At 38.5% G+C, this 17,931-nt stretch overlaps 1 protein-coding gene across 2 annotated transcripts; it reads left to right on the top strand.

The window, feature by feature from the left end:
* The first annotated feature begins 1,156 nt into the window (after positions 1-1,156).
* On the top strand, positions 1,157-14,929 carry LOC129954209 (uncharacterized). 2 transcript variants are annotated; one of them, XM_056067965.1, is made up of 7 exons: positions 1,157-1,314; positions 10,957-11,634; positions 11,693-12,078; positions 12,140-12,498; positions 12,564-13,063; positions 13,128-13,342; positions 13,401-14,929. In XM_056067965.1, exons 2-7 carry the CDS (start codon positions 10,998-11,000, stop codon positions 14,685-14,687), a joined length of 3,384 nt encoding a protein of 1,127 aa, XP_055923940.1. In that variant the 5' UTR covers positions 1,157-1,314; positions 10,957-10,997; the 3' UTR covers positions 14,688-14,929. The 2 variants fall into 2 exon arrangements, with proteins under 2 accessions (XP_055923940.1, XP_055923941.1); XM_056067966.1 differs by lacking the exon at positions 1,157-1,314 and adding an exon at positions 1,357-1,631.
* The last annotated feature ends 3,002 nt before the right edge of the window (positions 14,930-17,931 follow it).

Below are 17,931 nucleotides of genomic sequence, written 5' to 3'. Positions count from 1 at the left end.
TGGATCAGCCTGCCTGACACGGGAATTCGGTTTGTCGTCACCGTTAAACAGTCTTCAGAAGTGGTCCTTCTATATCCTCAGCATTGACTGCAGTTCGACTATGATGTTTCCAATTTCGTCTTTGCAGCCTTCGATTCAAGGTTTATGTACTTGCGAATTTCATTTCACCTCCTTATAAGACTTTCGAACTTCATGTCTGCTTTTGAAACTCTCAACATCTTCGACTGCACGCTTCTCAAGCTCCCTTTTTATTCATCTTTTGAAAAGTCTGTGTTCCTCTCTCCTTTTCTTCTCACAGAGCTCTTGAAAAGCTTTGGTCCTTCTATTCAGCTACGCTTTGCTTGCCTGTTGTTTGGCTGCCTTTGCCTGCCGACATTCCTCATCAAACCAGTTGTGGCTACTTGAAATCCAGCATGCCTCATTGCATCTTGGTAATGTTGACACTTGTTCCCGATACTTTGTGTTGGCGGCAGAGAACTTCGAGCGAGGTTACTTGTGACTCGGTCGGAGAAGCATTTGGCGATCTCTTGTGATTGTAGTCGTTTGACGTTTTATCTTCTCCCAGCGATCCCCTGCTTTGCCTTGGGTCTGAAAACCCGAAGTGCTAACTTTGATACAACGAGGTACTGGTCCAAGCCGACCTTAGCTCCTTGAAAAGTTCGGACATCCATGATGTTAGCGTGGGTCGCAATATGATTGACAAGAAAAAAGGGAAACCCATTTTTTAATAGAGGTTAAGGTGTTTCTTATATGAAGTTAGTTCGTGAAGGTAATTTTCATAGCCCTCTCCTGTAAATTTCTCTAGAGTCAAACAAAAAACTGTTAAGGAAATGGAAGCGAAGACACGTTCTTCATTTTCTCTCGCCATCTACATATGAAAAAACAAAACAAGACTGGTTTGAATCTAATCTATTTTTTAAAAATGTGTTATAATCGTAAATTTACATTTTCTTCGAATAAACCACCAAAAAACACTTTCAACTTTATAAACAAATGGAAATCAAAATATAATTAACTTTTTCATCAATAAATGACATCATTAACATCAATTAATGTTTCAAAAACAATGAATTTCCGTTTAAAAATAAAAAATTATACCACTTCTAACTGTTATACACAGAAAAAAACCCATTCTACGAAAACCCAAACGTCACATCGATTTCTTATACTCTACGAATAAACCCAATTTTATTTTATTCGTGAAATGGTCAAGTGAAAGAAAACGTGTCATTCGAATTGGTGTTCGGTTTTGTGCTCAGAATTAGTGTTTCAGCCAATTTTTTAACAATTTATTCACCATAATTATGTCCTTTAGTGAGTAAATGTATCATAATAATAACCTAATTTGTTCATAACCTCAATTCGCGGGAATAACCACAAAAGAACCAAGAAAAATTTTGCTCAATTAAAAATCAATCTACTCCAGCAACAGCAGCAGGGAACTTTTTTCAATCGCTGTCGTCGTCGTCGCCTTCGCCACCAAAAATGGCGATTTCCCAACTTAAAATCTGTGATGTAATCGAAGTGCTGCGCTTGCAAGTTGAATTTTTGTGCTGAGTTTTATAATCGTGTGGAAAATTCGACTAGGAGTGATGTTAAGTGGTTTGAAAATGGGAGTTGTTGTTTTAGCGGTGGGATGTTGAAAATATTTATAAATAATAAACATCCTTAACCTCATTCGGCCATAACCTCGTTTTGTGGTTTTGCGGCTCGGGGAATTTATAAGAAAAAAATAATTTTCTGTTTTTTCTGTGAGGAGGAATTTTTTCTCTGGTCGCCATTTGTGATAAGGCAACTCGGAAGTGTGAAAGAGATGACTATATGAGTTTGAGGCAGCTCAGAAAGAAACTGTCAAATTGATGTCAATTTTGTACGAAGTAAAGACACGGGCGTATATGAGAATTGTGAGGTGGGGGAATTCTTGATATGGACAAATTGTGAAGAATGAATAATGGAGTTTTTCCTTCGTAGATTTTGACTTCATTTAAAAGAATTGTTTCTTTTTTTGTTTTTGCAAGTGGTCAATAAAACACGATTGGAAATTCTCATGCAATTGGCGTTTTTTTCCTGTCAATGGAACTATTGTCAAAGGATTTGTCGAATTTATTCATTGGGTACATAAAATAAAAGAGAACTATTTCAAAAATATATTCAACAGATTTTTAACGTTTGTCCAGTTTATAATTTAACTTCAAGATTCCAGAGTTTTCCGTAAAGTATCAACAAAATTTCTTTGAATTTTAAGCAAGGCAAATAGTTAGTTTTCCAAAAGTCATACATTTTAAATTCACTAACTTCCACTTAATGTTTACTCTGAATGACTGAAATTAAGTCTCTTTTCGCCTTCAAAAATCATTGTAACGTGTTCCAGGCGAAACCTTTGACTATAAAAGAAGTTTTGTCCTTGTTTTAAAAAAACATGATATTAACATCTGACATCCGTATTTTTCAGATATTCAAGCCGCTATCAAACTATAGCAGTCTATAACTGTTGATCATCTCTAATGGAGGCGGCACAATAGTTTAATGTTCACCTTTGCTGGGTGCCGGGCCATAGAGACATTTTTAAAGCTCTCAAGGTGCTTGTTGTATTTAAGTAGATCGCATATAAGCTCGATAATCGGTGTCATAACCGGGAATTGTCTAATAGGAAAGTACGCAACGTAGTTAGGCGTATTTTCAAATGAGTTTTGTCGAAGCTATTTGGACGAAGAAGAAGAGGAAACTTTGTCACCTTGTCTGTACATGCCCTAAGTAAATAAATAAATTGGGTGGTACAACAGTCCTTAGAGAACTAGGGTCTAGTGACTTACAACTCTCAAACATTCATATGCGCGAGTACTGTTGCCAGAGTTATAGGGGACCTTAATTTTCAAGCCGAATACTAACGGCTAAAAGCACTTTTCATAGCTGAAATTACTCTTGAAGACACTGTCAGGGATTGAACCCAAGACTTCTGGTATTTCAGTCCAACGCGCTAACCATCATGCCATGGGTAGTACCTGTACATGCCCTGCTCTGGCTTAAAAACGAAAGACTAACCTAGGAGAGGTCTTTCACGTTTTGTAAGGAACTCAAAATGTATTCATTGAGCTTAGAAGAAAGCTTCAAGATTCATGTGGTATCACAATAGGCTATTAAACTGGCCTAAGTGTGTCCTACTCCATCACGGACAGCAACTTTAACCTTTCCATTCTTTCTTGTCCAATTTGAAAAGTACCTACATATATGAATAAATAAAATTACAGAGTAATAAAGTTCAGCTTTTACTTAAATAAAAAATACATCATCATCTGGCATTTTGACATGAGTAGGCTATTGACTAATATGGACATTTTCGTTTCAGTCAACTTTCCAATATAGTTGTCTTCATTTGAAGGCAATTTTTTTGCAGCTTCCCTATCAAACAATAGAAACTTCAAGTTAATGAATTAAAGTTCCAAGTTAAAAATTTGTGACACTTGAAAAACTAACTTAATGCCCAAGTCAGAAATTATTTTCAAAGAATGCAGCCCAATGCACAGCTTCAGACAATTTTGACTTAGAACTCAAGTTAGTTTTTCAAGTGTCACAAATTTTAAACTTGGAACTTTACTTTACTAACCTTTACCTTTAGTGCATGGTAGAAAATTTCAAAAATACATAACTTCCTACAAAACACTCCTCAGGCAAGCTACAAGTCCATCATGATTTGCATTTTTTATTGTAACAGAATATTACTTATTTCCAATTCAATTTGATTAGGAACCCAAGATTAAAAAAAATGTACAGAAAACAAATAAATCAGAGATTAATAAAGTTCAGCTTTTAGTTGAATGAAACCACATGATGAATTGTCATTTTGGATTAGTTGACTTAACTTGATATTTAATTAGATTTTTCCTGACTAATTTTCTATTCAACTTTCCAATAAAGTTACCTTAATTTGAAGGCCATTTTTTGACAGCTAATTCTAAGGTCTCAGAGATTTTTGTATAATGTAAACAAAATTTCTCACGTTTTCTGTCAGAATTCTGAGGAACTGAATTCTCCGTCACAATTCGAATAGCATAAAAAAATGCAAAGCTAATTTGGTATAAAAGTGAGAATGAATACTTAAATAGTGAGAATAATCTAAGAAATCTTATGGGGGTTTTTATGAACAAAATAAACCAATATATTCTTGATGTAGATCTGTCAAATCACAAATTTCCCGTCTTTTTGCATTCCATGAGGCAAAAGAAATTGATTTATTTTTGATTAAATTTGCAGATATGAACTTTTGGCAGATTTACAATTTTTGAAAAATGTTTAGGTGGGAATTTGACAGCTTTTGCGGACAAAGTACACGAAGTTACACAAACAAAAAAAAATCAATTGTGTTCCATGCGCCACGAAAAAAATCAATTTTAAAAAGAAATCTGAATTCACCAATAGAAAAAAAACCCCATTAGACACATTAGGCAGGTTCAGGGAACATAAGGGACCAACATTTTTGACCAAGCAACTAGTTAGTTTTTCAAGTATCTTATATTTCAAACCACCAAAAATATTATTATAATTAGTGGTAGCCGTGGCATGAGGTTAGTGTATTGGATGTCATGCCAGAGGTCTTGGGTTTGATCCCTGCCTGTGCCATCTACATTTTTTTTAACGGGCATTGTCTCCTGCGAGGAATTGACAAATCCTCTAAAAGTAATTCTTGTCATGAAAAGTGCTTTCTCAAATTCGGATTTTGCTTAAAACTGTAGATCTCCTCAATCCCTAATAACAGTCATCACACACAGGAGTGGTTGACAATTGTAAGTCACTAGGCCCTTGTTCTCAACGGACTGTTGCACCACCTAACTAAAAATATTATTGTCTACAGAACACTCTTTAAACAAGATGCAAGTCCACCAGGCCTTCTATTCTGTATTGTAAGAAAATATTACTAATTCATTCTCAAATTTTACACAAAAGATTAAATGGAATTGTGCAAAAAAATAAATACATTTTTTACTTACTTTAGGTGGCGTTACAGTCAGCGACGGGCCTGAGCCTCAACCAGCATGCATCTCGAGGCAGCTCGGTCGCTAACTAGCTTCCTCGAGCTTCGTACGTCAATTTGGTTGAGGTCCTTTCTCACGTGCGTGCGTAACCTGGGTCAAGGTCCTCCTCAACTGCGCCGTTTCTCGGAATTTAATTTGAAGACCTTCCGCACCTATAGCGTTGATGTCCATTTGCACCCAGCCATCCAAGTCGTTGGACTTTCACCCTTTAACCAGGTCATTGTCGCTGCCCGTACAGTTTGTCGTTGAGTCTTCACCTCCACACTCCAGCTATGCAAACGGGACCCAAAATCACCCACATAATTCTTCTCTCGAAACATCCTAAGATCCGCATATCTTTACTACTTAATTGCCTTTTAAGTTCAAAGAAGCAATGATTTGTAAGAGTTATTCTCCGTTTGATTTCAGCGCTGATGTTGTTTTTTTGATTTTATAGCAGTGCCTAGGTAGACAAAGACCTCAACTACCTCAATGTAATAGCTGTCCATGATGACGTTTTGTCCAAGACGTCGTCGTTCAATGCCTTTTTGTGATGACAGCCCTCATTGACCACTAAATTCATTTTCTCCACTTCGTATCCGAGTAATTGGATAGACCTTTGGAAGATTGTGCCTCTAGTGTTGTCGGTTGAGGTTTGCATAATTATTTCCAGAAAAATGTTTAAGAAATCGAATGACATTGTTCCGCCTTGCCTTAAATCTTATTTCACATCAAATGCATCGATCTTTTCCGACCTTGATAGATCAGCGTGCATTTTCCATCGTAATTCTTCACAAATGGATAAGTTTGACAGGGATGCCAAAACTAACCATTGCTCTGTAAAGCTTTTCTTTCTCCGGATGGTATTTCTACTATTGTTTTGAAGAGGTGTTCTTTAAACGCTGACAAAATTAATGCGTAAGCTTTACACTCTTTCCTACTCTAAAGTTCTGTTTTTGGAGTGGATGTCTGTCTTTTACTCATCCAACTACAACAATTAATTTAAAGAAATATCTTGAACAACGCAAGCTTCTTAATGCCCGTCAATAGGTTCAGTGAAAATCTCATATCTTAATATCAAAACAAAACTTTAGCTCTTTTTGAAGAAAGTAAGATTATTATAAATCATGTTTTCTAATAAGTACTCAACACAATTTGTATGTAAATAAAATTGAAACCATTTGAGATATTTCAAAAACTTTCTTAAGGACTTTAAGTACAATCAAAACCTTCGTTGGAATTTGAAACGTTGGACCCAATTTTCGATGGTTCGGACACAAAATGTTAAACTCTATTTTAAGTTCAATGTTGGCTCTGAGCTTTTCCAATGTAAGCCGTTGGCATACACCAAAGACTTAAAAAAAAAAATCGTTCACAATAACTCGACTAAAGTTCGTTAAGTCCATCAAACATTTAGTTATTGTGGATGAAGTGGTGCATTATGAAGCAGATGTCAATTTTCATCATCAGGACCATATGTTTTTCATTCAACAGAATGCTGAACTTCATTACTCTGTGATTTATTTATGCACAATTCTATTTGATGGTTTGTATAAAATGGTTCCTTTGCATTACCCTGTCGCTATAGCTTTAAACTCCTCCAATGCCACTATCCATCTGAGCATAATGTATCACACATCATCTTTCATAGAGTGATCACATATTTGAAGTAGCCAAAAATGCTGGTAGGTATTTAAGTTTTCTCAGAAGATGCACCTATAAATCCTCTATTCAGTTGAAAACCCACTTAAGTCTCTTAGACAGAATTCAAAAGAAAGCTCAAAAAATGAGAGGTGACCTTTGTCTTACTGAAACATTCTTTAACCAAACCCGTTTTCACACACAATGCTTTAGCCAGTTGCATACCTCCTATGAAACTATTCAACCGTAATACCTGCACTCCTACTAATATTCATCACTTAGCTTTGAGCCCAATATTCTACTTACTATAACTTGTGGAGATTCTTTTTTTAGTCTCACAACACGAATGTTGAACGCTTTACCAGACTCAATATTTTCCATTAATTGCAATGGTTCATCTTAAGCTGATCATACACAAAAGAGCTTAGTACGGGATGGACCTGATCATCAATCAGCATACTTCTCTAGATAGCTCATTACATAAGTAACAACATCCAATTTCGCCGCCCAAGTTAGTCATAGGCCTCAACCATCTTTGTGCTTCGTCTGTAGCTATTTTATTTATTGACTATTCAGATATTCTTTTTAATGACTTTATTTTAAATACTGAAACCGACATAAAAAAAACAACCCAAACAACTTTTGGAGCTATGTAAATAGCAAGAGAAATACTGATGGGTATTCAAACTGCATGTCTTTCAACAATGAACTTAGCCATGACTCTGACAAAATTTCAAATGTGTTTACAATTTTTTTCAAAGATGCTTTCAAAGTAGTTTGACTCCTGTCAAACGCCTAAGTCATTGGCCCTCTCACAAATTTTCTTCATTTAAATTCAATTAGTCTATCTCTGAAGATGAAATCATTCGCAAAGCTTTAGAACTTGAAGTTTGTTATAGCCCTGGTCCAGATAGTTTACCTTCTTATATTTTGAAAAATTGAGCATCCTATTTATCTTATCTTCTTCATATTCTTTTTAATGAATAGCTCAAATCTTCAATTTTTCCTGAACACCGATACATAAAAAGGGTAGTAAAAATGAAATAACAAATTATCGTCCCATTGCAAAAATATCCGTCATCCCTAAGTTATTTGAGTCCATTATTTGTAAAGTCATATCGTTTAATTGTGAGTATAATTTGTGACATGCAACATGGTTTTATTCAAAATAAGTCGATAGTCCTGTGTGAAGGCCTCACCCAACAAACTTCTCCATCTAGCTCGGTCCCTAGCTAGATGTCTCCAGTTTCGTGCTCCAAGTTGGGTGAGGTCACCTTCCACTTGTGCGCGCCACCTGATCCGCGGTCTTCCTCTACTGCGCTGTCCTGTGGGTGTGGATTCGAAGACTTTCCGGCCCGGAGCATTGGTTTCCATACGCTCTACGTGACCCAGCCATCTTTGTCGTTGGACTTTTACCCTTCTGGCTAAATCTACGTCGCTGTACAGCTCGTCGTTTCATCTTTTCTTCCAATCCCCTTCAATGCATACGGGACCGTAGATCACACGAAGAATTTTTCCCTCGAAGCGACCCAAGGCGCTTTCATCCGTTTTTATCATAGTCCATGCTTCTGCACCGTATAGCAGGACGGGGATGATAAAGGTCTTATATAGCAACACTTTGGTCCCTCGAGACAGGACTTTACCACTCAATTGCTTTCTTAGTCCAAAGAAACAGCGGTTAGCAAGAGTTATTCTGCGTTTGATCTCTGCGCTGGTGTTGTCCTCATTAACCGTTAAACCCATTTTTGCCGCCCCTGCCTCAATACTCACAAAAGCCCAATTGACATCACGCTGAATTCTTCCGATTATGTCAATGTCATCAGCATATGCCAGTAATTGGATAGACTTTTAAAAGATAGTGCCTCTAGTGTTGACGTGTGAGCTCTGCACTATTCTTTCAAGCACGATGTTAAAAAAATCACATGACAGCGCATCACCTTGTCTAAAACCTTTTTTGACATCGAAAGGTCTGTTAAATTGTTTCCAACCTTTATGGAGCAGCGTGAATTCTCCATGGTCAAAACTAGACATGGCACTATAAAGTTCGTCCCTGTATATGCTGTCATATGCGGCCTTGAAATCGATGAAAAGATGGTGGGTGTCGATTTGGTGTTCTTGGGTTTTTTGCAGGATCTGCCGTAATGTGAATATTTGATCAACTGTGGATTTTCCGGGTCTAAAACCACACTGATTAGGACCTATCAGTTTGTTGACGATGCGCTTTAGACGTTTACATATTACAGAGAAGATTTTATAGGCGGTTCTTTTTGTTTAAATTCGTTTGAAAAACGGAAACAAGTTGACTATCTCTTTACAGTCTTCATTAAGGCCTTTCATAAATTGTGCCATAAAACATTAACTTCCAAACTTAAATCCCAAGGTTTTAACGATAAATTTGTTGGTTGGATTTCGTCGAACTTATATAAAAGATCATACAGCGTAGTTTTTAGGAATGAGCGGTCATCATATTTTTTTTTGTATACCAACTCTGGCGTACCACAAGGTAGCCACTTAGGATTTTTACTGTTTATATTGTACGTTAACGACTTGCCTTCTATTATAAATCACTAATGTGTTTTAATTTCCGCTGATGACTTGACGACTATTTACTCCTACAAGATGATCTAAATAATTTTTGCGAATGGTGTTTTATAAATAAGCTTTTACTAAACATAGACAAATGTAAAAGTGTTTTACACGCAAACAAAATGTTTTGACTTTCACTATCAATTAGACTCTTCTTATTTGGCTAAACTTTTTACTTTCTCTGACCTAGGTATTATGCTTGACTCAAAATTAACTTTTACAAATCATTATAACTATATTATTAAAAAAGCAAATAAGACGCTCGGATTTATAAAACGGTTTTCACTTGATTTTCGCGATCCTTATATTCTTAAACTTCTTTATATAACATTTGTAAGACCAATATTGGAATATCGCTGAATAATTTGGGCTACCTTTTATTCATGATTCATGCGCTTCTGCCTCCGTTTCTTCCCATGGTCCAATAGACCCGAACTTCCACCGTACAATAATAGGCACACGCTCATAAATCTTCCATCGCTTTCTAAACACAGAGAGTACATTCATGCTTTATTATAAAATTAATCAATGGGTCAAACATATCAGCATCAATTTTGGAACAATTAAACTTTATTAAAAGCCGTACAAGTATTAGAAGACAAGTTCCTTTACATCTTACATGAAGCAGATCGAACTATGGTAAAAACAGTCCCCGCAACCAATTGATTTCAGTTTACAACAAGTATTACTTTTTGGTATATTCCGTAAGCGATGATTTTTAAAGTACAACATTTAATATACAATTTTTCAATACTTCAGTTTAACTTTTTTTGCAACTTGCGTAAAGCATTGTAAATCTATAAATCTAATAATAAATGCAATATTAGTCTTAAGTTCTAAATAAATTATTTTTAAATTACTGTCCCATCCCGAAATATTGGAAACAAGATTTTCAGAGTCATGTCACTAAAGTCCATTCGCTTAACATGGCCCTTTATTGGTTGAATTTCATTTTTTACTACATTGATCCAATTTCCAAACGGAAGGTAACTTGCTAAGACGAGTCATTTGAAGCAATTGGTCGCATTCACAAAGCTAGTGGCTACGTAGTCAAGGGATTCTGATTGGCTAAATCCAACTATAAAAGTAGTTGAAATTTCCCCTCTGACGTAGTGTACAAAATTCGGCTACAAAGTTAGTCGAGAATGATTTTGACGTTTCACAATCAGCTGCTCTGTAAACCACGCGAATTCAAAATGAAATAAATCGTTTAGTATTTAAATACTAATATTAATCATTCAAATTGTGTCTTAAATTTGATTTTATTGAATTCAAAAACACGAAAGATAAGTTAAAGTTATCAAATCTAAAATGTTTCTTATTGTATATATTTGCATTTGTCAATTATATGACAGTTCCAGATGGACTAGCTTTGTAGTGTAGTTTTGCATTCACAAAGCTAGTTGAATTTTGACTACGTAGCCACTATCTTTTTGAATGCGACCATTGTGTATGGATAGCCTTAATCATGTCAAGCTGTACAATCTTAAATTTGAGGTCTGAATCGCTTGAAACTAAAAGAGAGCAATCGTCACTGGTGGTACCTCAAATATTTAAAAGATATGCATATTCAAGAGAAATACTGTAGGCTAAGGGACTCATCTAGTTCTAGAGGACTAGAGATTCTTAGGTCGCAATGCACTTACCTCAAACCTAAGATTTAGCGAGACTTAAACCTAGAAAATCATTAACTAACATTTAAAATCAAATTTCTTTCTAGAATCTAAAAAATAAATAAACCTAAAAGATCACAAACAGAATATGGACACTCAGACATACGAGATCCCGTCATGGGTGCCACAAATCGAACGTGGTCATGTTAGTGATCAAGGAATTATAATTGCCGATTCTGAAGGTGACAGTGGAAATCATACAGACTACTTGGTGCACGAAGTGCCATCAAACATTGACCAAATAGCTGCTGAAAATCTTATATTCATGGCGCGTGATGGCCAAATGGAGATAATCGATAGCCAAAGTGAAGTTCATGGAGCGACAAATGATGATAGTGGTATTGTAAATTTTCATGATGACTATGCCGAAACTCAAATGGTCACCGAAGAGGTGATCACAGACGATTGGGTGCAGCATCAAGGGGAGGAGAGAGTTGAAATACCTGCTGAGCAGATATGTGGCTCTTTATCCCATGTTACAGCCCAAGACATTGAAGTGCCTTTGCCAACGGTTCAAGATGAATATACCGCCTTGCGACCATATCCGTGTGATTTTTGCAGTCGCCGATTTCGCAAAAAAGCCAGTCTGATGAATCACATGGTAGCGCATCAGAATGATCGACCGTATGTGTGTAAATTGTGTGGATCGCGATTCTTCCGACGAAATGATTTGATAAATCATCTAAAAGTTCATGCTGAATCATCAGAGCTCGACGATAATGAATGTAAGAGGTCAAAACAACTTGCTCTTTGTATTTTTTGACATCTTTTGTTGGTTTTTAGATTTCGAAACAGAAAGACAATCATCACCGCCAAATGATCATTACTACGATCAGGAGTGGCAGAAAGAAATAAAAGCGACCAAAAAACCTCGTGGGAAGCGAATTCCCAAAGGTCCTCCGAAAGAGGAGAACTACACAATCGATGAGACTCTTCGCCAGAGACAAGTAACACCACAGATCCATGAAGAACCTACAGCCAACAGACATCAGCAACAGCAGCAGCAGCAGCATGAACAGGAACAGTTCTATGAGGAGCCAGAAACCCCTGTGATAGAAGATATCAAAAACATTCAACATTTCCCTGTTATAGATGAAAATAAGCCATTTGTGTGCCAACAGTGTGGTTTGTCCTTTGCCAGGGAAAAGGCACTGTCATCACATGTGAAGGTAAGTAAAAACCTACATCCAAGGTGAGAGGCCTACACAATGTTCTTTATCTTCACTTTAGAGCCATCGCAATGACTCAACTTTTGAGTGTGGAACTTGCAACGAAATGTTCTGGGATGCCAACACTCTTCAGGAGCATCAGAAGTCCCACCAATTCGAAGCTAGTAACTCCGAGTATGAGCCGGATGTGGATAACGAGAGTGATTCCGAGTCGGAATACAAATATGGGGATTTCTATTGCTCCCAGTGTGGCATGTCCTTCCACCGTCAGGACCTGCTGCGTCGTCACTCTAAGTCGCACATAAAGAAGGAAGTCATTGATAAGGATCAGCATTGCTGCAATACATGTGGAGAGTCATTTGTAGAGGCATTGGATTTGCTCGCTCATGCAGAGATTCACGCAAGATATCCGCCTTTTAAGTGAGTGTCAAGACTCGTGTTTCCCAATCAACACCAAAACCTTTAAACAAATTTCCTTTTTTCAGATGTGTTCTATGTGGAGAGTCATTCTTTGAGGAGAGCACCATTAAACGTCATCTGACGAACCTGCATTCGGCTGAAATGACCTCGAATTCGTGCATTCTCTGCGGCAAAGAGTGTCGGGATCGTAAGGCTCTCATGAAACATGCCTGGGACCATTCTCGTGAGAAATGCCATTCGTGTTCGAAATGTGGAAAGAACTTCCACAATAAAGCGCGCTTGAAGCGCCACATGGCATCTCACCGCGACAAGTCGGTGGTTTGTAATGTTTGTCAGGAGGAATTCCCCGATGGTCGTTCGCTGTCGAATCATCGGCATTCACATAGCGTGAACGCATCGGGGAAACTGTTCCCTTGCAACGAGTGCGGCAAGACTTTTGGATCGAGGAGCTCGCAGCAGATTCATGTGCGTATTCATACGGGTGAGCGGCCATACGGATGTCGTTATTGCTGGAAAGCATTTGCTGACGGTGGAACTCTTAGGAAGCATGAGAGGATTCATACAGGTTGATTCAGAGTTTTGCTATGGCTCTAAAGAGTTTCCATAAATCATAAAAATAACTTTTTTAGGTGAAAAGCCATACGCGTGTTCAGTGTGTCCACGTGCCTTTAATCAGCGTGTTGTTCTCAGAGAGCACATACGCTCCCATCACTCCGGACTGGATTCCAAAAGGCAGACCTATTACTGCTCTGTGTGCTGCAGCGAGCTTCCATCATCTAGCGAACTGATTCAGCACCTTATTCAACATAGTGACATAAATACGGCGATGCAACGGCAGCCTGTGGTGAGTTACCCTTGTTAGCTTGTTTTTTTAGAAAATATAATCAATTTTCCCCATCTAGACTGGACCAAGAAAATATAAACGTCGCCGAAAGCTCAAACCCCACGAAATTGACCGCCTGCGAACTGAGAACAAGAATAGCAGCGATATTGACATCTCAGACTTTGACATGGATAATGTCGATGATCTCCTCGGAATTCCCAATCAGACACCGCCGACAAACAAAAGCAATAGAGCTCCAACGCTATCCGAACAAACGTCTTCCACTTCTGGTGCTCTATTGGGATCGGCCGAGAGTGATTCGAAGAAACAGCGCTACAACTCGACTGGAAGTTCTGAGAAGTACACCAGCAACTGGCACACAAAGCTGATGAACACCTCGACAGAAGACACATACAAGTCACTGTTGTCGAACTTGGAGAATACTTTGCAGAGTATCGATACTCTGGTTGTGAGTAACCCGTCATCGTATGGAAACAACACAGCACCTGCCGAGGCTCCACCGCCGCCGCCAACATCAACACCAACGTCGTCGACAGCCGTAAGTCTTCCCAAAACTCCAAAGGCGTCCCGCAGCAGCAAAAAGAATGCCTCATCATCATCGAAGGCATCAAGTCGTCCGAAGATGATTCACACCGAGAAAACTCGTCTGCCCATCGAGAATGGGAAACGTAAAACGAAAACCTTCGTTACGCGCACCGAACCCACTGAACTGGACATGTTTAGCCAGCGGTCAAAATCTCATGCGAATGACTACGAAATCATCTCACCGGACAAATACCCGCCAAACCAGATTCAATCTAGTCCGGTTCATATCAAACAGGAGATTGTCTGCAGTCGTAGTGAATTGTACGACGCTCAGCTTCTCCTAGAGGCCACATCGGCCCGCCGAGAACTGGACAAATACAACCCCGCCATAGTCAACGATCTGGAAGAGATTCTTCGATCACCGGACAAATCGAAATCCCCTCGCCGTCGCACGATCAGTGATCGGACAGATGATGAAATAAAAGCAGAGCCTCACTCACCCATTCAGCAGAATTTCGATTTTGTTCGCAGATCCACTCGGCCCAGGCGGCCAGTGGTCAACAGAAAGTATCTGGCTTATGAAACCGATTTGCCTTCACCTGCAGCTAAAGCCAAGCCACGTGCTGAGAAACGTGAAAGTAAAGCCTTCGTGAGTTCACCTGCTCGCACTTCTTTGAAGTGTTCTTCGCCGATACCATCCCCACCACCGACGCCTCCTCCACCACCGGTCAGGAAGCAGCACTATTTCGAATGCGAGATGTGTTCGTCAGTATTTCCAGATCGTGCACAACTTTTAGACCATGTACCTATTCATATTTAAAAAAAAAAATCGAAGAAGTCCAAACCAAGAGATCTTTTTAAAAAAGACCTCCCCACACACACTTTTACCAAACAAAACCTTCTTAGAAAATAGTTTCTTAGATTATACACGAGTATTCCCTTGAAAGAGTTAGAAATATAGAATTTTAGATGATATTTAATTTTTCTTTGTTGTTTTTGTTGGAAATTGAAGAGCAATAAAAAGAAATACAACATTTTACGGTCGTTAGTTACTAACACGAAGTTTTCTTTGTTTTTCTTTTATTTTATTTTCATTTCAAGAATCAGGATACAAAGAAGATAATGGCCTAAATAGAATTTAATAAAAGTTGCAATTCCATATTACAACAAGCTCAGTTTTCTTATGGGTTACATACAGCAGCTGATACAAGCAACTGGTAGAAACATAGCAGTCGAACGACTTACCACGACAAACATTCACTTTTTTATTGAATGTAGGAGCTACCAATGCATCAAGAAAAAGTCCCCGTTTGGTTCGGGTTATTGGCGCATGCCTCGCAGGAAGCGTTACAATGCAGGAATTGACGGTTCGGTTAATAGTTAATTTCACTTTTGGGGCCGCTCAATTGGACGACTAGATCGTGTGATTTAGTGCGTCTAGACTGTTTGTTATATAGCTATGTTTAGTCTCATGTCTTAAGCTACAACCCCGCTTTGACTGACAAGATCGAAGCCAACATTGAAGCATTTATTTGTGAGATATATGGTAGGAAAAGAGTAGTCTAAATTTGGACTAAGCGGAAGACCATTTAGGCTGAGGCGTGGCCAATATTTGCATTCAATAATCTTAAAGCAAGAATTTTTTTCAAGGAGAAATAATACGCAACAGAGTTTTTAACATTACTTAAATGATTTTTCAAAATCTTTGTGTTCTAAAATAAATAAAGTTTATATAATTTCAAATTTTCTTTCTGAAAATTCTCATAAGTTATGACTTATGAGTCTTCGATGGAGTCTATATAATAAAATTATGAGAAACCATTAATTAAATGCTTTCATGGTTTTGAAAAATACGTTGCAAAGTTAATTTTAAGTGCTGATTTCGAATCTAGACTTCATTTATAAATATCTGCTTCAATTTAAAAATTCTTCTTCTTCTCAACATTATTTTTAAAGGGTTTTTCAATAGGGATTGTGTCTTTTACTTTCTGTCAATATATCATCTTTTAATCAGTCCCTAAAAAGAGATTACCATGGTAAGTTAAAGCTTCGAACAACGTGGATTTTGGAGGAACTTGAATTCGATCCTGATTTTGGCTTATTTCTCAATGAATTGCTATATGATAAAGCGAAATTGCCAGATTAAGGACAACATTGATTCCAATGCATCCAAACAAAGTTACTGTTTGGTGTGGATTTTGGGTTGGAGGCGTTATCGTTCATACAGTGATAGGTCGATGATCCCCTAATTCTTGTGGCATGAATTGGGTGATATGGATGCTGATGATTTCAATAGGATGGCTCTACATGCCACACAGCTTAAGACAATCGATATTATGCGCGAGCGATTTCATGACAAAGTTATCTCCTCGCGACGAGGTGACGTGAGATGGCTAACAAGATCGTGTGATTCGACTCAATTAGGCCTTTTGTTTTTGGCTTTTGCGAATAAGCCTCAAAGACCACATAATCGATACCATCGGTCAAATTCAGCCTCATTTATACGTCAAAGTTATAGAAAATTTGGAAATTTCATAAACTCCTCCCTTAAAGAAATGGATGTAGCGGATTCGAGGGAAGGCCACTTGAGAATTAATAAATGCAAGGTAAAGCAGATTTCGCTGTTTGAATTTTTCTCAAAAACTAGAAAATACATGTTTGAGTCTGTCTTCTTGATTTTGATCCATCGGTGTTGTGGAATTGATGCCTCACGAAAATAGCGTAAATAACGAACGTTTTGCAAAGAAAATTGCAATAAAAGAACAATAAATGGATTTCTGACTTTGAAAAAAAGTTATGGCTGTTAAGGTTTACTTTGCACGTTTACTTAATTCTAACGATCCAAAACTGTTCAAATGGTAGACATGTGCATTCAAGAGGACACAAGCTTCCACAGATTTTTCTCAAAACCCAACTCTTTCTATCAACTCCTACTCTACGCTCACCTCCCCGCGGTGAACATCGGGTGCCTAGTACCTCAACTGGAGATTGGGTTCCAACCCCAGTGGAAAGTTGTTGGGGGCAGTAAACGAGAGAGGGGTGGAGAGGTGTTACCACTAAGGCGGCAGCGGACGAATTCTCGAGATGGAATTAACGGTGGCGCCTACAGTTCCAGTAAGGTTGAACTACTTAGTGAACACCTTATAGGGCTTCTTCGACATATTCGGAGCCCAGGCCTGTAAAGAGTATTATCCGGCTCCCCTTCCTTGGAGTTATACTAAGGATCTGGCCCTTCAGGGGGGTTGTGCCGTTGGGGTGACTTCCTGGCCCCTAAAAAAATAACTTTAGTTGCGAAGCACCAACAAGCCTCGGCTACGGACGGATTCACTGTTGACAACCCACGCAAACGAAATAAGGACAACGAACTTCGGATATGTACGTTGAATGTTAGGTCCCTTAACAGACCACATGCAGCCGAACAATTAGCGGAAGCCCTAAACTGCTGCAAGGCAGATATTACCGCCATCCAAGAAGTGCGATGGATATATACTACGGCAACTGCTACCGAGAACAAAGACAGCGTCTATTTGGGTGTATATTTTTTGCTGGAACTACACTCAGGCAAAAAGTCTTGAGTTTCAACAGTGTGAGCGAGCGCATCACGACAATTCGCATCAAGGCTAAATTCGCCAAAAAATAAGCCTAGTATGCGCGCATGCCCCAATAGAGAAGGAAGATGAAGACACCAAAGACATATTCTTCGAGATCTTGGACAAGGCATATGAGCAGTGCCCTGGCTATGACATAAAAATTGTCTTAGGAGATTTGAATGCCCAGCTAGGAAGAGAAGACATATTTGGTGGCATAATCGGGAGATACAGCCTACACGACACCACCTCCGACAACGGATTCAGGCTGATCGATTCCGCTGCGGGGCGAGACGTTCTGGTAGCTAGTACGCAGTTCATACATCTCAATATCCAGAAGGGGACATGGAAATCTCCTGATCAATCAACCGTCAAACAGATTGACCACATTGCGATCGACGCACGACACTTCTCCAGTATACAGGATATCCGAAAATTCCGCGAGGCCAACATTGACTCGGACCACTACCTCGTTGT

The sequence above is a fragment of the Eupeodes corollae genome, chromosome 1 (assembly GCF_945859685.1).
Source record: "Eupeodes corollae chromosome 1, idEupCoro1.1, whole genome shotgun sequence".
Taxonomy (NCBI): Eukaryota; Metazoa; Arthropoda; class Insecta; order Diptera; family Syrphidae; genus Eupeodes; species Eupeodes corollae.
Note: the sequence above shows the minus strand (reverse complement) of the source record. Positions and strands in the feature narration are given on the sequence as shown.

Coding starts and splice junctions, on each gene's coding strand:
- LOC129954209 (XM_056067965.1), top strand. CDS start 10,998: ATGGACACTCAGACATACGAGATCCCGTCATGGGTGCCACAAATCGAA. Junction 13,064..13,127: donor GCATGAGAGGATTCATACAG/GTTGATTCAGAG, acceptor TAACTTTTTTAG/GTGAAAAGCCATACGCGTGT. Junction 13,343..13,400: donor CGATGCAACGGCAGCCTGTG/GTGAGTTACCCT, acceptor TTCCCCATCTAG/ACTGGACCAAGAAAATATAA.